At 42.7% G+C, this 21,790-nt stretch overlaps 2 protein-coding genes across 5 annotated transcripts in view; one reads left to right on the top strand and one right to left on the bottom strand.

Moving 5' to 3' along the window:
- Window positions 1-15,913, top strand: part of CS (citrate synthase) — a 32,366-nt gene extending 16,453 nt beyond the window's left edge. For both annotated transcript variants that reach the window (XM_042946874.1, XM_042946873.1), the window contains exons 2-11: window positions 944-994; window positions 1,549-1,656; window positions 3,206-3,271; window positions 3,707-3,838; window positions 4,096-4,284; window positions 12,211-12,410; window positions 12,965-13,094; window positions 13,219-13,320; window positions 13,532-13,741; window positions 14,273-15,913. In XM_042946874.1, the coding sequence (XP_042802808.1) occupies window positions 944-994; window positions 1,549-1,656; window positions 3,206-3,271; window positions 3,707-3,838; window positions 4,096-4,284; window positions 12,211-12,410; window positions 12,965-13,094; window positions 13,219-13,320; window positions 13,532-13,741; window positions 14,273-14,443 (1,359 nt within the window). In that variant the 3' untranslated portion in view covers window positions 14,444-15,913. The remainder of the gene's footprint in view (window positions 1-943; window positions 995-1,548; window positions 1,657-3,205; window positions 3,272-3,706; window positions 3,839-4,095; window positions 4,285-12,210; window positions 12,411-12,964; window positions 13,095-13,218; window positions 13,321-13,531; window positions 13,742-14,272) is intronic.
- On the bottom strand, window positions 12,301-20,192 carry COQ10A (coenzyme Q10A). Of its 3 annotated transcripts, none has more exons than XM_042946876.1 (5): window positions 19,900-20,192; window positions 19,193-19,339; window positions 18,065-18,257; window positions 17,727-17,828; window positions 12,301-12,766 (listed from the first exon to the last, which is right to left on the bottom strand). In XM_042946876.1, exons 1-5 carry the CDS (start codon window positions 20,031-20,033, stop codon window positions 12,635-12,637), a joined length of 708 nt encoding a protein of 235 aa, XP_042802810.1. In that variant the 5' UTR covers window positions 20,034-20,192; the 3' UTR covers window positions 12,301-12,634. The 3 variants fall into 3 exon arrangements, with proteins under 3 accessions (XP_042802810.1, XP_042802809.1, XP_042802811.1); XM_042946875.1 differs by lacking the exon at window positions 12,301-12,766 and adding an exon at window positions 16,625-17,438; XM_042946877.1 differs by lacking the exons at window positions 12,301-12,766; window positions 19,900-20,192 and adding exons at window positions 16,625-17,438; window positions 19,745-19,835.
- Window positions 20,193-21,790: the final 1,598 nt, after the last annotated feature.

Genomic DNA, 21,790 nt, shown 5'->3' with positions numbered 1-21,790 from the left:
TTCTTTTTTCGAAGGCAGCATTGAACTTTATGTTGCAACTCAGCAATCTTATAGAAAGTTTTTCTTTTGGGGAGAAAAAAAATATCTCTAAACAAAGAAAACAGGCCAGCTATACTATTTACCTTTGTAGTGAGGGATAGTCTTGAATCTCAGACCTGTCTATATGGTTCTAAAGTATATCTTTAAAAATTCCTTTAGTACAGGTATTTAGGTGATAAACTCAGCTTTTGTTTATCTGAAATGTCTTTATTTCACCCCCTTTGTTAAGATTTTTTTCTCACCTAGATATAGAACTCTAGCTTAATAATTATTTTCTCTCAACATTTAGAAGGGAATTTTCCAGTTTTCTAGTTTCCCAGTACTGTTGTCTGTTGTTACATTGTAGATATTCTGTCTTCTGTGTGCTTTTTCCAGGAACCTTTGAAGTAGTGTGGTGAAAGGCTCCTTCTGCCTGTGGGCTCTCCTAGACTGGAGAGGTTGAAGTGCTTCCAAAAGACTAGGTGCTGGACAGATCTTACCAGCAGGATTGAGTAGTTGATCAGTTTCCTCATTTGCTTTTCTCAGGGCCACTCAGAACTACTGACAGATTGGGATGGCCTGGGTACTCAACAACTGCCTCTCTGACCTTTTCTGTGCCTAACCAAGCCAAGCCCTGAAACCCAGATAATGGGAAAGAGCCTCTCCCCAGGGAATGCTATTAAAGCTATGGATGCAAGAAGCAGAGTTAAATCTGCTACTGCCTCCAGACTAGGAACTCTTTCAAAGCTGTGCAAGGCCTTTTACAACTTTTTTTTTTTTTTTTAATTTTTAAAATTTATGTCAGACTGTCCTTAGAGGCTAAGATGGAGACACAGAGAGAGAGGATGAGTCACTATAACTCCTTCTTGTTAATACATAGGAAGGAGGAATAACTGTTGCATAAGGTTTTGTGTTTTCTTTACAGAATGCATCGTGTCTTGTTCTTGCTGCTCGGCATGCCAGTGCGTCCCCTACGGTAAGGTTTGGAAAAGAGGACTGAGAATCACTGAGGCAATCTGATCCTGAGATTGAGGGGGCAGTAAGCGACCGTTGGTTGCCACCTAGCCTCTCATCATATCCTGAGTATCTCTGAGAGGTGTCCGTTGTTACTATTGTTGTAACTATTATTATTACTACTATTTTAAGAAATAATTTATTCAATAGTATAGCGAGGTGGGATATCAAATATGTTTGCCTAATTTCTTTTTTTAGTTGTGGTAAAATATATATAACAAAAATTTCCATTTTAATGATTTTTAAGTGTATAGGTTAGTGGCATTAAGTACAACTATTACTACTATCCATCTCCAGAACTTTTGCACCTTCCCAAATTGAAACTATGACCCAATAGTAAACTCCTCATTCCCTCCCTTTCTGCTTAATTCTTTTTCATCTGTGCCGAGTAGTTGGCCAGATTTCCCTGGCCGATAGAGAAAGCCAAATTCTAAAAAGATGTCTTAACATACCTATTTTGTAGGAAATCTAATCAATATTTTGACCATCACTTAGCCTTTCTACTTCTCTTTTTAGAATTTGAAAGACATATTGGCAGATCTGATACCCAAGGAGCAAGCCAGAGTAAAGACCTTCAGGCAGCAACATGGCAAGACAGTAGTGGGTCAAATCACTGTGGACATGGTAAGGATTGTGGGGTTTGGGCTGGAAAAGTAGCTCTGTAATATGCTTCAACGAAAATACCATTCTCTTCACTGACTATTCAGAAGCATTCTGTCCCATACATGGAAATGTTGGAGCTTATGATGTTCATTAGACATTAGACTGTTCTGGGGTGCCTCAGAACAGTGGCTCAGTCGGTTGAGTGTCTTGACTCTTGATTTTGGCTCAGATCATGATCCTAGGGTCATGGGATCAAACCCCACGTTGGGCTCTGCACTGAGCATGGAGCCTGATTAAGATTCTGTCTTTTTCTTCCTCTCTGCCTCTCCTCTCCCTCTCCCCCGCTCATGCTCATTCTTTCTCTCTTAAAAAAAAGTTGGGGGGGAGCGCCTGGGTGGCTCAGTCGGTTGAGCGTCCAACTCCGGCTCAGGTCATGATCTCATGGTTCGTGAATTTGAGCCGCACATCAGGCTCTGTGCTGACAGCTCAGAGTCTGGAGCCTACTTTGGATTCTGTGTGTCTCTCTCTGCCCCTCCCCAGCTTGCACTCTCTCTCTCTCTCTCTCTCTCTCAAAAATAAATTTAAAAAAAATTAGACTCTTCTTTTCTATAAATTTAATAGTTAGCTTAACCTAATTTACCTACGAGAGGGATGAATGAAGTTTCTGTTCCTTTTCCCAACCCCTCAGCTTTTGGAGCAAGAGCTCTCTGTTAGAGTTAATGCTGTCCATGGGGTGCCTGGGTGGTTCAGTCAGTTGAGTGTCCAACTTCAGCTCAGGTCATGATCTCACAGCTCATGAGTTTGAGCCCCACATTGGGCTTTGTGCTGACAGCTCAGAGCCTGAAACCTGCTTCATATTCTGTCTCCATCTCTCTCTCTCTGCCCCTCCCCTGCTTGTGCTCCTGAGTGTGCTCTCTCTCTCTCAAATATAAATAAACATTAAAAAAAATTTAAGGAGGGTGGGGGAGGGAAAAGTGGGTGATGGGCATTGAAGAGGGCACTTGTTGGGATGAGCACTGGATGTTGTATGTAAGCCAATTTGACAAATTATATTAAATAAGTAAATAAACAAAAATTTAAAAGTTACAGTTAATGCCATCCTGACCATCCAATTATATGACAGCGCTAGCAGGCTCTCTAGAGTAACTTTAGGATGGCTTCTTCTCCAGCCCTAAGAGTCTGAGCAGCTCAAATGATAATTCCACAGCAGTGTTTAGCCTTTGGTCTCTATCTCCTTTCCCTGTTATAGAACTCATTCTGTTTACTTTGGTTGGTGAGAACGAGGGAGTAAGAGTAGGTAAAAGAAAAATACAAGAAGAAAAGGAAACAAACAGAGGCAGACACATTAAATAAAGATAGCAATTTTTCAACTTAAGAATTTCATTTCTAATGTTAGCAGTCTTCCTTGCAAAGTCCCATTCTATAGTATGCTACCGCCTCAGGAATCTTCTTTCCACAGACCAAGTCTTGCAAATCAGAGAATAAATTTCCTCTTTCAGATCCCATGAAGCACTAACAAACTCTAGCTTGAATTATTCTGATTACTGGTTACATCTGTCTTTTTCTTTAGATGTATGGTGGCATGAGAGGCATGAAGGGATTGGTATATGAAACATCAGTTCTTGATCCTGATGAGGTAAGAGACCCTCATGTCAATCAGTAATAATCACTGAGTTTACTGACTATTGTGCACAGCATGGATTAGATCAGTGAGGGTAAGGAAAACAAAATAAAGCATCTGTCTTCATGTTTTGGAAGATGGAAAATAGGTTTATATGGGATAACTGAAGAACAAGTATACCTATTTAATATATCAACGAGTAAAACTAAAAGTACCAAGCAGAATTAAGTTATGTGGAGATCTAAGCTTTAAAAATTCTATTCTAGGGCTGTCTGGGTAGCTCAGTCAGAAGAGTTTCCAACTCAATCTCACAGTCGTGAGTTCAAGCCCCACATTGGGCATGGAGCCTTTCTAACTTGTTGAAAGATCTGATAAGAGTGGGACTAGTCAATTATGTGACTTCTAGGGTAATAAACTTACGATTTGTACCTCTTACTCTTCTCCCTCCAGGGCATCCGTTTCCGAGGTTACAGTATCCCTGAATGCCAGAAACTGCTGCCCAAGGCTAAAGGGGGTGAAGAACCCCTGCCAGAGGGCTTATTTTGGTTGCTGGTAACTGGACAAATCCCAACAGAAGAACAGGTAAAACAGAAGGATGTTAGCCCTTCTCATTCTTCTCCTTCTTTGCCTTTCTCTAATCTCAGACACCTAATCCTGATCTGACTCTGGGTGGTATTTTTTAGGGATGTGTAGTGAGGGGAAGGAATCAGATCAGACTTCTGCTGTATAAGTGGATTGGGTTGTATTCTCTTGGATTTTCTTTACTCAGATGTCACTGTCTTTTTATTTCTCTTCTTTTTCCTCGCATAGTGTTCTGACCAGTGTCTCCCTTACCACAGGTGTCTTGGCTTTCAAAAGAGTGGGCAAAGAGGGCAGCTCTACCTTCCCATGTGGTCACCATGCTAGACAACTTTCCCACCAATCTACATCCCATGTCTCAGCTCAGTGCAGCCATTACAGCCCTCAACAGTGAAAGCAACTTTGCCCGAGCATATGCAGAGGGTATCAACCGAACCAAGTACTGGGAGGTAGGAAATTCTGATGCAATGATTGATGTGTGATGGGGATTGAAAGGACTTAAGTATGAAGGAAGAAAAAGGAATGTTTAGGAGAATTACTTCTCTGAGTTACGCCAGAAACTCCTTTAATAAATTTTTATTTAAGCTTGTTTTTTTGTTTGTTTGTTTGTTTGTTTTTTCCAGTCCTTGGGATCGCAAAGGTAAATGGAACATGCTTTGTGTCACCAAGGTTCTTGGTTTGGTTAAGGTCATATACATGTAAAAAAAACTACAATCCAGGAGGCACTTGGGTGGTGTCTGACTCTTAATCTCAGTTCAGGTCTTGATCTTGGGGTCGTGAGTTCAAATCCCACGTTGGGCTCTGTGCTGGGCATGAAGCCTGCTTAAAACAAAAACGAAAACTACAATTCAGTAATCTTGCTGTAATGGAGAGATTACACAGGGCTGTTAGAACACTGAAAAGGATGTGACTTAATTGCAGGATCCCTGAGAAAGATTTCAGAGTAGTCTTACCCTAGCCACAAAAAGTCCCTTCTTGTTTTTAACTTCAAATAAGGAGAACCTTGAGAAGTTAGGTGAATGGAAACTAAGTCAGTTCTAGAGTCTAGGAGGACAGTGCCAATCAGCCACTGTTCTGTACTGTCCCACTCAAGATACCTGTCAGGAGCAGAAGGGTCGTTAGTATCCTGGAAGTAGGATCCAGAAACAGATGCGCTTTATTTTCTGAAAATGAAATGTGATCCTAATAGTTTGAGCTAGTTGGAGTATAAGAAGACTGTTGTGCCTTGTCCCAACACATAGTACCTAATTCCTTCCATCCTCTTTCCAATACCCCACAGAGTACTCAGAAAAACTGGGTAAAGTACAAGTTATCTGGCTAAGTTTACAGTGGGACATCTCATTTTCTTTTATTTGGAGACAGGTATTATAGGAACAGTTCCTTTCTGCAGAATAGCATGGTCCACTGGTCTGATGCAATTCCCTTGGGGTTTTGGCAAATCCTGCTTCATTTGGTTGGTCAATATTTACTCAATGCCAATTGCGTATAAAGAATTATGTTTGTTATTAGGGGAAAGGGGGAAGGAGAATTTTAAATTAGTTTGGTTAGCATTGAGAAGGAAGGTATAGGAATGATGGACAATATACACATTCACAAGCACTTAAAACATTTATAAATCCATATATCAGCAAGTTCAGAATGTTGTGTAATCTGAATATATTGCTTTCCATTTTCATGTATGTGTATATATGTATATTTTAATGTTTATTTATTTATTTGGAGAGAGATAGGAAGAGAGAATTCCAAGCAGAATGTCAGCGCAGAGCCCAATGCGGGTCTCAAACTCACAAACCATGAGATCATGATCTGAGCCAAAATCAAGAATCGGATGCTTAACCAACTGAGCCACCCAGGCACCCCTCCATTTTCTGTTTTAAATGCTTTTCAAGTAATGGTTATTTGTGTGGGTCATCATAACAGAAAAGGTTAAATCAAGACCAGTAGTTCTTCTACTTTAAAACTTATCTTTTAGGGGTGCCTGGGTGGCTCAGTTGGTTAAGCATCTGACTCTTGATTTTGACTCAGGTCATGATCTCGCAGTTTTGTGAGTTTGAGCCCCACGTTGGGCTCTGCACTGCCAGCTGGGAGCATGCTATCAAAAAAATAGCTTGTCTTTTAGAAATTGACTGCTCAGATGTGCCCGTTACTGTTTACAGTGCTGTTGTCTTGACTGTAATGAGAAGGGGAGAAAATAGCTTCTTCATGCTTTGCAATAGATGCCTAGGGTCTCCTGGGTGGCTCAGTCGGTTAGGCGGCTGACTTCGGCTCAGGTCATGATCTTGCGGTCTGTGGGTTCTAGCCCCGCGTCGGGCTCTGTGCTGACAGCTCAGAGCCTGGAGCCTGCTTCATATTCTGTGTCTCCCTCTCCCTGACCCTCCCCTGTTCATGCTCTGTCTCTCCCTGTCTCAAAAATAAATAAATGTTAAAAAAAAAAAAAAATTAAAAAAAATAGATGCCTATAAGATATTTCTGGTACATCCAAACATGCTTCATTGTTTCATACTGTCCGTTATTGAATCATTAAAATGAATCTTGTATTCCTCTGCTTGCTGTTGCCTCCTTTTCAACATGTAGCCATTGATTGACTGTTCTGCCATAATTTCTTTGAGATTGTCATCTGAGGGTGGCTATCTTGAGGTAAACATGTTATATTTCAGGACTCTGCCAATCTTTGGGAGAATATTTATAAGCAATACTGATATATTTGTCACCCTTAGGATGTGTGTCTGGTAAGTTCACACTGCACAAAAATTAGCACCAGTAACGAGTTTAATAGAGCTTCATGCTCTTTTGCTGTTAGATCTTGTATCTCTCTCAAAAGTCAGACACACTATTTCTATTCAGTTCTCTGTCTTGGTTAATTTAACCATAGTCTACTTAAGTAGAAATGCACAGCATCATTCAACTGGTTATTTCTGTTTAAAAATGTATGTTGAGGGGCATCTAGGTGGCTCAGTCGGTTAAGCATCCGACTTCAGCTCAGGTCATGATCTCGTGGTTCACGAGTTGAGCCCCGCATAGGCTCTGTGTTGATAGCTTGGAGCCTGGAGACTACCTTAGATTCTGTGTGTGTGTCTCTCTCTCTCTCTGCCCCCACCCTGCTCACACTCTGTCTCTCTCTGTCTCTCTCTCTTTCTCTCAAAAATAAAGATTAAAAAATTTTTTTTTCTTTTTTTTTTCTTTTTTTAATTTTTTTTTTAACATTTTATTTATTTTTGAGACAGGGAGAGACAGAGCATGAACAGGGGAGGGTCAGAGAGAGGGAGACACAGAATCTGAAACAGGCTCCAGGCTCTGAGCCGTCAGCACAGAGCCCGACGCGGGGCTCGAACTCACGGACCGCGAGATCATGACCTGGGCCGAAGTCGGCCGCTTAACTGACTGAGCCACCCAGGCGCCCCAAAGATTAAAAATTTTTTTTTTAATTTATGTTGTTTTTGTATGATCTGAGTTTTTACTAGAACCATCAGTTCATACTATTTTTTTGTTTTTTAACATATACCTCAAGTGGATGATCTACCGCCTGCAACATTTCTTCCGTAACAGAGATAAATAGTATAATCTATTGAATTGAAAAAGTTAGGTCTTTTTCTGAGTGACTTCACTTCACTCATGACCAGGAAATTACTGTGATGCAACCAGCTATTTAATTGTGAAGTAGTCTTAAGATGTTGTATTAGGTAAAATTTGCAAAGTAGTTGACCCATCAAATTTTGCTAGTAATGCCACCTTCTGTAAAGCCTATAAATGGTATACATAGGTTTTGAAGCTTTTATGATAAAATCATCTGAACACCTAATAACTCTTGAAAACATACCAAATAGTGTGCTTAAATGCTTTACATTCATTATCTGATTTAATCCTCAGAACAGCCCTATGAGGTAGATATTATTTGTTACTCTCATTTTACTGAATGGAAAAACAGGATTAAAGCTATGAAGTAGCTTACCCAATGCCATGCAGTTAATAAGTGATAGAGACCAGATTCAAACTTGAGTTTGCTTCAGTCTAGGGGCTCTTCACCATAAATACTGGCTCTCTTCTTTTTCTGTGTCATCTCAATAATGATTGATTGCTGGGGCACCTGGGTGGCTCAGTTAAGCGTAAGACTCTTGATTTTGGCTCAGGTCCTGACACCTCGTTCATGAGATTGAGTCCTGAATTGGGCTCTGCACTGAGTGCAGAGCCTCCTTAGGATTCTCTCTCTCTCTCTCTCTCTCTCTCTCTCTCTCTCTCTCTCTCTCTGTCTCTCTCTCCCTCTGTCTCTGCACACCCCTCCCCCACTCCTGCTATCTCTCTCTCTCTCTCTCTCCCTCTCTCTCTCTGTGTCACTCAAAATAAATAAATAAACTTAAAAAAAAAAATAATGATGATGATGATGATTGTTTGCTAACTACCTGACCAGGATTTTACTAGCCATAGAGATGCTGGCTCATGATGATGATGATGGTCATTTTTATAACCTTTATTCCAGATAGTTGTGATGTTGGCATATTTTAACATCTTTTTTCCAAGGCTTTATCAATGAAGAATGTGTTGGTACAAATACCTAAATAGCACCTCAATCTTAGCTTATTAAAGGAAAAATAACAGGAGTTCTCTGTAAGTTTTTGTTTTGTTTTGTTTTGATCTCTTCTTGACTGTACAGCATTGACCACTATAAAAAGCAGGGTAAGGATCCCATATTGTCATGCCTGGTCTGTTACAGGTTGCTTTATAAACTCCATTCTCAGTAGTAGAAGATGACACAATCTCCTTTTATGTGGCTTCTTTTCGATGTGGCCATTCATACTTTCCAAATAGTTTTGCAAGTTAGTATACACACCACAGATAATAGTTTATCTAGCCCAGAATCCTGTTCTTGGCATTCTGCTAATCAGTCCAAGTCTCTTAAAACTGCATATGCTTGATGCAGGCTTCTGGAAGCAACTTACTTCCTTGGGGGAATGTAAATCTGCATGGAAGTATGGTTAATCATATGATTATCATGTAAGTAACCTCTTGAGAATTTGCAATTGTTAGCTGAGTGTTTCTTGTTTCAAGTAGCTTTTTAATTTTGGCAGTTTTCTTTTTGTAATACATTTTTTTAATTTATTTTTATTTATAAGTTTATTTTTGAGAGAGAGAGAGCGAGCGAGCAGGGGAGGGGCAGCGAGGGGGAGACAGAGAATCCCAAGCAGGCTCCACACTGTCAGCACAGAGTCTGATGCAGGGTTCGAACTCATGAACCATGAGATCATGACCTGAGCCAAAATCAAGAGTCAGATGCTTAACAAACTGAGCTACCAGGTGCCCCTAATTTTGGCAGTATTCTTATTGAATCTGGTAGCATTTACAAAATTCACTGAATGTGTGTGTGTGTGTGCACGTGCATATATTTTAGTTTACTTGATATTTGATACTTGAATAATACATGACACTATAGAGATTAACTCATTTAGGCTAGTTATTATAGATTTTGCTCTTTGAAGAAAACTACTGAAACCTTATGACTTCCTGCAGGAGCATTTAGCTAGTTAACTTGTATAGTAGCACCATGTAACAATATCAACCAATAAGTATTTATTTATTTATTTATGTTTAATTTTTTTTTTTAAACGTTTATTTACTTTTGAGACAGAGAGAGACAGAGCATGAACGGGGGAGGGGCAGAGAAAGAGGGAGACACAGAATCAGAAGCAGGCTCCAGGCTCTGAGCCATCAGCCCAGAGCCTGACGCAGGGCTCAAACTCACGGACCGCGAGATCGCGAGATTGTGACCTGAGCTGAAGTCGGACGCTTAACCGACTGAGCCACCCAGGCGCCCCACAACCAATAAGTATTTAGTCCATGCTTTCTATATACCTGGAACTGTGGATGAAAGCAGATTTTTTTTTTAAGTTATTTATTTTTAATTTTTTTTTTAAATGTTTATTCATTTATGAGAGACAGAGAGCACAAGCGGCGTAGGGGCAGAGAGAGAGGGAAACAGAGAATTGAAGCAGGCTCCAGGCTCTGAGCTGTCAGCACAAGCCCGATGCGGGGCTCGAACTCACAAGCTGTGAAATCATGACCTGAGCCAAAGCTGGACGTCCAACCGACTGAGCCACCCAGGCGCCCCTTTAAGTTACTTAAAAAAAAGAAAACAAAATACCAAAACCCTGTCTTATCTCTAAGGAACTTAAAATTCCCTTTGAGAAGATAAAATTGACACACAAGAAAGGTGCCTGAATGGCTCAGTTGGTAAAGCATCCAGACTTTTGATTTTGGCTCAGGTCATGATCTCATGGTTTGTGACTTGGAGCTTCTCGTCTGCGCTGACAGTGCAGAGCCTGCTTGGGGTTCTGTCTCTCTCTTTCAATGTCTTTCCCCCATGTGCTCTCTCTTTTTCCTCTCTCAAAATAAATAAACATTTTTTAGAAATAATACAGAAGAGTTGAGCAAGCTATTAACATCACAAAAAGAGGCAACCAGATTATGTTTCTCTTTCTTAAGATTTTATTTTTAAGTAATTTCTGTATCCAACATGGGTCTTGAACTTATAACCCCAAGATCAAGAGTCTTATGCTCTACCCAGTGAGCCAGCCAGGCACCCCCTGTGTTTCTTTTTTTTTTCTTCTTCTATGTTTCTCTTAATAAATGAACACAACACTATTTATCAGGTAGTCTTTTTTTTTTTTTTAAGTTTAAATTTCAGTTAGTTAACATGCAGTGTAATATTAGTTTCAGATTATAATATAGTGATTCAACACTTCTATACGTCACCTGGTGCTCATTTGAGTAGTCTTGCTAAAAAAAAAAAATTGAACTGGAATCTACTCAAGCCTTTAGATCCATCAGTTTTATACAAAATACAATCGACAGAGGAACATGTTAAATGACATCACAGGTATATAACCAGCAAAATCTAAACTGGGAAATTCTCCAAAAGAAGTGATCCGATTTTCCACAAATAAATTGCAAAGTGAAAAAGGTGGGGGGTACACTACACCTAGGTGGTACGTCCAACTCTTGATTTCGTCTCAGGTCATGATCCCAGTGTTGTGGGATCAAGTCCTGTGGTAGGCTCCGCGCTGATCATGGAGCCTGCTTAAGATTTTCTTTCTTTCCCTCCTCCCCCTGCCCCCCATTTGCTCTCTCTCTAAAAAATAAAATATAAAAAAAGATTTTTTTTAAAAAGGAAAGCATGACAGGGAACTTAACATTGATTAAAAGAGACTTCAGAGACAAACAATTGCAACGTGGGTTTTTCTGTCCTGAATCAAACACATGAGGTGGGGGGCTTTATTATCAGGGAAATTTGAATACTGAGTAGATATTTAATGATATTGAGGATTTATTAATTTTTTTCCCTTTGGGATAATGGTTTTGTGATTTTGTTTTTATCAACAGCCTTTATCTTTTAGAGATATATGCTTAAACGTTTACATGTTGGAATATATGTCTGGAATTCATTCAAAATAACTTGGGAGGTGAGAGGAGAAAGTAAGGGTGTAGATGAAACAAGAGTGTCCATGAATTAATAATTGTTTAAGCTGCATGATGCTTATTAGCTGAGTGGGTAACTTTGTGCATGTAACTTAACCTGGCCAAGCCCCAATTTCTTGATTTATAAAATGAGGGATATATTACCTTACGGGACTGTTGTGAGGGTAAAAAAAATGCAAATAATATATCACAGTGCCTGTTAGTAAGTGCTTAAAAATGGAAGCCTTTATTATTAACTAACAATTGAATGCTACTCTTTGACCCTTAGCATATATGGTGAATTTTCTTTGAAAGATGGAACAGAATTAATTTCTAAAACCTAGTATCTTAGCACATTCATTGAGTGCAAAGTCAGGTAGTGGGAAAGATCATGGTTAAACATAAAAGCGTTCAAAATCTGACTTTGGCATTTAACTGAATGCTCTGAGCTTGTTTACTCACTTATAAAATGGAGGTCATTACGTACTTGGTAGAGTCGCAAAAATTAGAAATAACATTTTGTTTTGTTTTGTTTTAGAGTGTGTGTGAGTGGGGGAGAGGGGTAGAGAGAGAGAATCTCAAGCAGGCTCCATGCTTAGAGAGGAGCCTGATTTGGGACTCGATCCCATGACCCTGGGACCATGACCTGAGCTGAAATCAAGTCAGATGCTTAACTGATTTTGCCACCCACGCACCCCAAAAATAATGTTTTAATATACACAAGATATTATGTGTAAATCACTTAGTGCAGAGCCTGGGTCATAAAAGTTATTTAGTTAAATGGTTATTGTTGTTAACCTCCATATATAACCACTGAGCATCAACCAAATAGCCCAATCCATGGAGGACAAACAGCATCCTTGCCTAATTCTTCTTTGTTGATAAATCTTTTTCTTTCTTTTTTTTCCTCTCCATTTTCCTCTTATCAGTTGATTTATGAAGATTGTATGGATCTTATCGCAAAGCTACCTTGTGTTGCAGCAAAGATCTACCGGAATCTCTATCGGGAGGGCAGCAGTATCGGGGCCATTGACTCTAAGCTGGACTGGTCCCATAATTTCACCAACATGTTAGGCTATACTGATGCTCAGTTCACTGAGCTCATGCGCTTGTACCTCACCATCCACAGGTAAGCTAGACCCAGCAACCATAGCTCCTTGCCTGGATTGGTAGAAAATTTTAAGAAAAGCTCCTGAACAATCTCTTCTGGGAACAGGCAGTAGGCAACAAGGAAATGGAAACATGGCACATAAGACAAGAGAGGAATCTAGTAAAGGAAATCCAGAGGTATAGGGAAATAATCATAACCTTTCTAAGAACAAAGTAATGTTTCTAAGAAGCTGGGGAAAAGTACTAATTGCTCACAGTAGGTGATCTTTCAGCTTTCCAGGAGCTCCCTCTTCTGGCCATTCCTATTAAAGCTGGAGTGAGCGTCCAGGAGCTTGGCACACAGACAGGCATCATCAACCAGTAACCTCTCCAGCCCTGTGGATTAGTGAACAAAGGCTGGTAATGAGATTGGGACATCTCTTACAAGAGCTTATGTATAACTGACTGGCCATAGGCTAGTGTGAGCCCATAACTAGGCTAGCATGTGATAAGAGAACAGCAAGGTCTATGTTTTCATAGTCTGCCCCTTTTTCTCCTCTCTTGCCTTGATTCTCCTTTCTTACTTCCCCACAGTGACCATGAGGGAGGCAATGTAAGTGCCCATACCAGCCACTTGGTGGGCAGTGCCCTTTCAGACCCCTACCTGTCCTTTGCAGCAGCCATGAACGGGCTAGCAGGGCCCCTACATGGTTTGGCAAATCAGGTAAGACTATTCCTTTTCTTTTCCTGCTTCATGTTTTTCTTATTCTCATGCTTTTCTTCTGATCTTGCCTTTCCCTCCTGGCATATGTGTTGACACTATCTTATTCCCCAAACCTTACCCATAGGAAGTACTTGTTTGGCTGACACAACTACAAAAAGAAGTTGGCAAAGATGTGTCAGATGAGAAGTTACGAGACTACATATGGAACACACTCAACTCAGGACGGGTAAGCAGAGATGCTTAGCAACTAGGAAAGAAGCCAAGACCCAAGTTGTGCAATTTAGAAGAATTAAAGAGAATAGAATGAGAGAGGTCCCTGTGTTAGAGAAGGAAATTCTCTCCCTGCCCCATCTTCTGTTTATCTAGCCTGAAGAATTTAGAAAAGAAGAATTTCTACTTGAGAATACAGCTGGCTTTTTTACCCTCCCTCTTTACAGGTTGTCCCAGGCTATGGCCATGCAGTACTAAGGAAGACTGATCCACGATATACCTGTCAGCGAGAGTTTGCTCTTAAACACCTGCCTCATGACTCCATGTTTAAGCTTGTTGCTCAGCTGTACAAGATTGTGCCCAATGTCCTGTTAGAGCAGGGCAAGGCCAAAAATCCTTGGCCCAATGTAGATGCTCACAGTGGGGTGCTGCTCCAGGTGAGTCTTCCCTTCCCTGCTCTCCCTTTAATTTGTGCCAAACCCTAATGTTCTCTGCCATGCAAAAAATCAACTTCCTAGTCAGAGCAACTCATACCTCCTTCTTTACCCTTTTGATAAAGTTGCCTGTGGCAGAGGGCAGGTACAGGCAGAAGGAAAGGGGTGCTGTCTTTTCAAAATCCCAATTACTGTACTTTTCCTGGTGCATTTCTTTATTTTCTTAAAGTTTTTCTTAATGTTTGTTTATTTTTGAAAAAGAGAGCAAGCGAGCCAGGGAAGGGCAGAGAGAGAGGGAGACAGGATCCGAAGTGGGCTCTGCAGAGAAGCTGATGTGGGACTCGAACTTACAACTGTGAGATTGTGACCTGAGCTGAAACCAAGAGTTGGATGCTTAACTGACTGAGCCACCTGGACACCCCTCCTAGTGTCATTTCTATTTGAGGCTGACTCAGTTAAGGTCTCTGCCCCTGGACTTATGCATGCTATTACCTCAGAGCCTTTAACAAAATTTTTTTCTCTTTTATCTTACAGTACTACGGCATGACAGAGATGAATTACTACACAGTCCTGTTTGGGGTGTCACGGGCACTAGGCGTACTGGCACAGCTCATTTGGAGCCGAGCCCTAGGCTTCCCACTAGAGAGGCCCAAGTCAATGAGCACGGATGGTCTGATGAAGTTTGTGGACTCTAAGTCAGGGTAAAACTGGAGACTGGGGGGAAACTAACTACCAGAAAGTGAGGGAGCTTTAAAAAAAAGTATAATTTTGTTTTGTTTCAGGGGGCTTTTTAAGATTTAAGATTAAATTGTATCTGAGGCACTGATAATAAGTTTGAAGTTAAAATAGAAATTAAGACTTTAAAAGATAAAAAGTAACCCCTTCTTCCCTAATCAGTTCCTTTTTCCTGCCTGGTGAGTTGCCCATCAACTGTAGGGTGACCAGGACTAATGCATGTGGTATGGGTTAGGTTTGGGCCCCCCTTCCCACCACCACCACCACCACCACCACCACCACCACCACCACCACCACCGCCTCTAGAGTGAGAATCTGACTCTTCTTTACCTGGGTCAAAGCTGGTTGCAGAGAATCTGCAGTGACTTTAGAGCTTTTGGTTCTACTCAGCCCAGCCCTCCATAGGCCAGCAAATCGGGACTCTGCCCCTTCTGTTCCCATAGGAATCATGTTGGATTATCAGTTCTGTGAAGCCTCATTGCTCTCTCCCATGCACACAGACACTTCCTACCAAGACCTGTTGGGTTAGGCAGACCTCTTTGGCATTTTTTTTATGCTACCAGGTGACCATAAAGGCCATGGCATTTGTTGTGACTGGCACCCAATGTTTGGTTTTTCTCTTTTAAAATTATCCTATGAAAATTAAGATCTGGGAGTGTTCTATTACTCACTGCTTTAATATTCCCCTCCTTCCAGATTGTCTATACCTGCTGTACCTCAAGCTGAGGGTGCTGTGGACTCCCCCCACCCTTCCCCCCTGCCCCTTACTAGAGGTCTTTACTAGGCCTCTTCCAGCAGGTTGTATATGCCACTGTCTAAGCTGTGGTCCTTCCCAGTAATTTGGCTTTATCAGTGCTTAACATGTACTAAACTTTTTAGTCCTGTGGAACACAAGCCACTACCCTCTGATCTTTTTCTTCTACTTTATTTTAATATGCTATGGGCCATTGAATAAGGACTTGGGAATAACCAGCATGCTATCTTCATAGTCTGGTTCCAGGGATATGGGTACTTCTTAGCAGGGAAATTATTTAAGATTGGATGTGGTTTCCTTTGAATATCAGGTCTTGGGGCTGAGAACAAAAGTAATAGGCCTCCCTCTTCCCCTGCTACAAGAAAATATCCCTTTATTTATCAAGATCCTTATCTGGCCCCTTCCTCAAGAGCTCACAGTACAGTATTTTTTAGAAGCCCCATTTGCACAGGTTTCAGTGACTCAGAATGCTCTACTGCCTTTTCTTTAAGAAAGGATTGAAATACACTCCTACAGTGCCCCCTTCCTTCCTCGCAACTCCTGCCTGTGTTTGTGTGGAACCCTAATCCCCAGAACCACGCTGAGATGGACACATTGTCTGTAAACCCCCGGGTAACTGTCAAGTCATGATCCAGACTTCAGGTTGTTCTGTATAAAATGCAAAATAAATGTTTTTATTAACAATGCTTGAGCCTGCTATTAAATAAGACCTGGAAGAATCTCTGTTATAAAGTAAGGAATCTGGCTAGCAAGATCCTGGACTAAGTGTGTTTTAAGTTGTCCTGTGCATCCCTTTATCTCTAGGTGGTTTTGACATTTATTTACCCTAATAAGACAGGATACCTGAAATTTCTAAAGGAGATTTCTGTCTTTCCTCAAGATTAGAAGTCCTTCTTAATTTTGTTGTAAGAGAAAACACTCAAGGACCGTAGCTGAGACCTCAAAACTGCTTATGCGCCTAATCCAAGGAAACTAGTCCAGCCCATTGGGCGAAAGGAACATACCATACCAAGGGCAAATAGAGGAGGACTGCTGGCTCTGGACCTGAGCCTCTAGAGGGCTCTGGTATTGTGTGGAATCCCTATTCTTTGCAGGGACCTTAAGGAGGTCCTCAAAATAAGCGGTCCTGAGGACATCAGCTGTATGGTAGATCTGAGACCAGATTAATCTGTTCTGAGACTCCTGCAACTGACCTTCTGAAAAAGTCTATAAATAGGCAAGGGAGTGGGTACTAGGTCCTGGCTTGTAGAATGTGCTACTATAGTTAGCAGGGACACTATGTCCAAGAGGCCTTCTTGCACCTTTACTCCCCTGAGGAAGGAAGCCATGACTTTCTTCTACTATGCTATATCCACACTGTGCCCCCAAGAAATGATATAAAAAAGCCAAATTCACACTGTCACAATTAATTTATTGAAATTTTATAAAAACTCAGGCCAAGTAGAAGAATAAGGTACAACCCAAGAGTACAATTCTCTTCAGTGCTTTTTTTCTCCTTGCCCCTGTGACACTGATGTTAAGACAGCTTCGTGCTCTCCACTAACCAGGCAGCATGGAAATATTTTTAAAAGTGAGATCATATGGATTTCAATCTGGGGCCAGATCTCAGGCATTTCCTGAAGCATCTTAGGTGGGCAACAATTATTGACCACCCAGTACCTCTGTCAGAGGAAAAAGCTTGGTTTATACAATCCTTAGAAAAGTTGCTATCTTACTCTGGTCAGACACTAAGGTATGTTGACAGGGTCCAAAAAGAACCACACAGTCCTGAATATAATTCACTATGAGAAGACTGCAGACATCAGGCATATGGGGCTCTCAAGGTGAGCCTGACCATCTCCTAGGCATGTCTTCTTTCTGTACCCCCCTACCTTTGTGCCCCAGCATTTGTAGCCAGCTTAGAGCCCAATTTCTGGGGAATTGAGAAGGAAAACATTATAAACACAGACTCTTCTCTTAGATTGGATCAGGAGCCAAATGAAATAAATAAGAGAATTGGATTGGGAGGGAGAGTAGAGGAGAGGCCAGGAACAATCCTTTGCCTCAAGTCTGGTGCACCTCATGGAACATCAGTTCACGGGGGATGGCTGTTTCTGGACCAAACTTGGTGGCTGCCCGACGCTCGAAGGCAGCAACATTCTGTTTGACAACCTCATCAAAAAACATGGTGGCCAGCTGGGAGTGCAGCAGAGAACGAAATTCAAAGGAAATCTGGGAATGGGTAAGAGACAGTCAGAAACTATTCAAGACCATGTTGGATAGTCCCTGGCCAAATGCAAGGATACTATTCAGTGCCTTTTCTTCCCCTCCCCATCTAGTTCTTAGATCCCTTCAAAAGCCCTTACTTACGACTGAGGACAGAGTATGTTTGATGTAAGCTCAGACCTATGGAAAAGTGTCACTGACTTAGGAAATGCTAAGTGCTAGCTTTACTTAATAACTGTCATTGTACCTCCACTCTGCTCCCACAACCCTATGCTACACAGCCTCCTGACTCACCGAAAAGTCCACAGTGCAAGTTCGTGGGTAGGCAGGAATACCCGGACTGAATCGCCAAATGGTCTCTAAGTGGTTGAAGAGCTTGCCATCAGTGCAAACAGCCTAAAAGGACAGTCGGGTAGTTAAACAATATAAAAATGGAATAAAACCTATACTAGGTATAGGAGCCTATAAGAAAGAAATGAAAGATATTTTCCTTTCCTTCGAATGTTTTATTAGGGAAGTATTTGACACATGGAGATAAAATCATTACAAAGAGGGCCAAAATAGCCCTTAAATGCAAAAATGCTAGAGAACACAAAACTTTTGCTGATTAATCCCTCCTCCCAGCGCCTCACCTTGACCATGTGAGGTTTGACCATGGAAACAGCAGACGTGTAACGTTCCACAATAGGTGGAAACCCAACCTCTAACTGGGCCTTCAGGTGACCTTTGCGGCTAGATACCACCAAAGACTTCTTACACCAGGGCACAAACTCACGATACTCCTGGACATTGGACACCACTTCGTACATCTCCTGCATTGAGTACCTAGGAGAAGGAATCACAGAGAGAGGCCAAGGAACTGCCAGCTGGGTCAAGTTCCTCCTTGCCCTGGGTACCTTCCCCCCAGTACCTTTGCCCACTAACTATTCATCATCAGGAACTAGAGATCCCAAAACCTGGATTTATGACTTCCCAAAAGCAAACAAATTTCCATGATGTTAACGTTACCTTATATTTTGTAGTTCACAGAATGCTATCGCATTTACTATTTTGATCTTAAGAGGGACTATCTAGGGGCACCAGGGTGGTGCAGTAAGCTAAGCGTCCGACTCGATCTTGGTTCAGGTCATGATCTCACAGTGTGTGGGTTCGAGCCCCACATCAAACTCTGCACTGATGACGCAGAGCCTGCTTGGGATTCTGTCTCTCCCCTCTACCCCTCCCTAGCTTGTTCTGTTCTCAAACCTTAAAAATTAAAAAAAAAAAAAAAAAAAAAAAAAAGACTATCTAGGGGGAACACCGGCTGTCCATTTTACTAGTGATCCCACAAGAACTCAGATCCTAGTTCTATAACTTTCTAACAAAGTAGCCCTAGGTACAGACGGAGCCCAGGGAAGAGAATCCTGCTTGGGATTCTCTCTGCCTCTCCTCCATTCGCGCGCTCGCTCGCTTTCTCTCAAAATAAAAAACTTTTTAAGTTAAATAATAAAAGGTCAGCAGAGAAATAATACCCTGTTGTCTTATATTGCCCAGTTCTAGTCACATTTCACTTAATGGACATGCCCAGCAACCAAGAAGGGGAAATGAAAGTTGGAAGGCTGGGAGGGAAGGATAAATGATTAGCAATAATAGCTGGGGAGAGGGATGGCCAGGGATGAATCTTGTCCACTACTGCTACCCTTACATTCTAGCCTAGGTTTGATCATTTGTTTGGAGGGGAAGGCAATGTGGAGGGATGCTGGACAGGGGAGGATGCTCACCCCATGATCCTACGTTCCGAGTAAGCTTTTCGCTTGTTAGTGAAGGGGGCAGCAAAGCCCATGAAGGAACGCCTGGGAGGTAAGCCAGCCTCAGCCACCAAGACCTGGGCAGCCCGGGGCAAGAAGAGGCTGCAGGACATCAGAAATCTAAGGATAAAAGGAAAGGGAGACAACGTCATGATTCTTTGTGTTCCTCAACCATTCCCAGGTGAAGGGGAAGTGCGGTGCATCCCAGAGGAAGGTCGTCCAGACAAGTTTTTCCCCCAGCACCTGCTGCAGCCCGCCAGGCACCCTGGCCAGGCAGTCACGAGTGCGAAAGGTCGAGGGCAGTTGAGGACAGTGCCGAGAGAGGAGATGGGAAAAAGTGGGGTGCGTGCGAAGCGCAGTTGCCTTTAAGCGTGGGCTATGCTACTGCTAAAAGCTACGACTCTCACAAAGTATCATAGTCTCCGGGGCGTCACCAAGCCCGGTGTTGCCAGGGCGCGAGCGAGAGGCAAGTAGTGATTGGGAACCCGCTCCGGGGACTCCCCTTTGCGAATAACTTGCAAAAACCTTCCCCAAAGTTCTACATTAGACTCCTAGGTGGACCGCTGCCGCGCCACCCGACGCCAGGCCTGCATCCCAGAAGCGCAACCCTCCAAGGTGCAAATTCGGGGCCCTACAAGACCCTCTTTACACCCGCGCAGACGCCCTCACCTCCCTCTCACCTCATTGGTCGCGGCCGTCGCGGAGGGCCGGGGGGCGGAGCCGGGAGCGCGCCTGGGAGGAGCGCGAAGCCGCAGCAGCGCTGGGCCGCCGCGCGCGTCCCGGCTGGGAGCCGCCGCGCGCCCGCCGAGGCCATGCGCGCGACCCTCCCTTATTCTCAGCTCTGACAACCGCTACGCCTTCCTCGCTCGGGAGGAAAAGCGGCAGGAAGCGGCCGCCGGGCGGGTTCAGGGTCCCCGAGCGCAGGAGCTGCCCGGGGCTGCGGCTCCTCTCGCCCCTGCTCCCGCCCGGGCGGCCGGGTAGGCTAGAACTGAAGCCGCGACCGCTGCTCCCGCAGCTCCCAGTACCCTCACGTCACACCGTTGCCATGACTCGGAACCGGGAGAGGGAGGAAGGAAGGGGACAACGCGGCCTTTCGGGAGATGTAGTTTCACACCTCTAGCGAGAAAGGGCGCAGGGATAAGTGTTTGAGAAGCTGCAGAGATGTCCAGGAGGAACGAGGTCGTCAGGCAAACTACTTGGCGAGTCTGTCTGTGGTCACGGAACTGATAATACATTAAGCACAGAAGCGACTTCGTGGGCGTGTCGATGGCAGATATGTCGATCTTCTGAACATCTCTTTTAGAGCCTTTATTATAGTCTTTCTTGTTCATAGTTAGAAGTCCTATTCATCTTTGTAGCCGCTAGTGCCTAGTACTATGCTGTACATCTTTGAGAAAGGAAATTAATCTTCCAAGCCCTGGGCTAAGACTTTGTATAGTTTTCTCTTTTAATATTTATAGGAAGAAGTCAGGGTTGAAAGAACCAGACTTAATTTTAGGGGAGAAAAACGCCTTTGTCTGGAAGTGTGCATGTGATGAAGGATGAGGCTTCATGGGTAGGCACGCAGGCAAAGAAATGTCACTATACTGCTATATATACTATACAGTAGGGGGGAAATGCTCTTGATAAAAGTGGGAAGAACAAAAGGAAAATTAAAAAAAGAGAGAGAGTGGATCTAAGTGGGTACAAAAACCATTGAAATTCTCCCACGGTGGAGTAGAGGAATGGTGTTTTAAGAATGGTGGTGCCTGGAGCACCTGGGTGGCTCAGTCCGTTAAGCATCCTACTCTTAATTTCGCTCAGGTCAGGATCTCACCGTTGGTGAGATGGTTCCAGAGATGGATCCTGGTGTCGAACTCCACATCAGGCTCTGCTCTGACAATGCGGAGCCTGCTTGGGATTCCCTCTCTCTCTCAAAGTAAAAAAAAAAAAAAAAGAATGGTGGTGCCTGCTGTTGCATTTAGAGATGTTTTTGCTATTACACTGCAAGCCCTTCCTCTGCTTTTGTTCTAAATCTTTGGTCACATTTCCAAATTCAGGAAAACTTTGTGTGAAAGGGAGAAGAAGGATAAAGTAATTAAAGACTGTGTTGCCTTTGGGGTCTAATTGGTGTGAAAGAGAAGCATCTTGCCTAGAAACAGGGGCCTGGAAACAGATATAATTCCTCCATTTCCCTCATCTTTCTTGAAAGGAGCATTAATTGCATTAATTGGCATTAATTTTAGGACTTTCACTGGATATTGATTGATTTAAAATTTTTTTTAAGATTTTATTTTTTTATTTTTTAACGTTTATTTATTTTTGAGACAGAGAGACAGAGCATGAACGGGGGAGGGTCAGAGAGAGGGAGACACAGAATCCAAAACAGGCTCCAGGCTCTGAGCTGTGAGCACAGAGCCCGACGCGGGGCTCGAACTCACGGACCACGAGATCATGACCTGAGCTGAAGTCGGCCACTTAACCGACTGAGCCACCCAGGCGCCCCTTAACGTTTATTTTTGAGAGACATAGCATGAGCAGGGGAGAAGCAGAGAGAGAGAGGGAGACACAGAATCTGAAGCAGGCTCCAGG

This window comes from Panthera leo, chromosome B4 (genome assembly GCF_018350215.1).
Source record: "Panthera leo isolate Ple1 chromosome B4, P.leo_Ple1_pat1.1, whole genome shotgun sequence".
Lineage (NCBI taxonomy): Eukaryota > Metazoa > Chordata > Mammalia > Carnivora > Felidae > Panthera > Panthera leo.
The sequence above is the reverse complement of the archived record's forward strand: the minus strand, read 5'-3'. Positions and strand labels throughout refer to the sequence as shown.

Coding starts and splice junctions, on each gene's coding strand:
- COQ10A (XM_042946875.1), bottom strand. CDS start 20,033: ATGGCCTCGGCGGGCGCGCGGCGGCTCCCAGCCGGGACGCGCGCGGCG. Junction 19,340..19,899: donor CGACGGCCGCGACCAATGAG/GTGAGAGGGAGG, acceptor TTTTATCCTTAG/ATTTCTGATGTCCTGCAGCC. Junction 18,258..19,192: donor TCGGAACGTAGGATCATGGG/GTGAGCATCCTC, acceptor TCCTTCTCCTAG/GTACTCAATGCAGGAGATGT.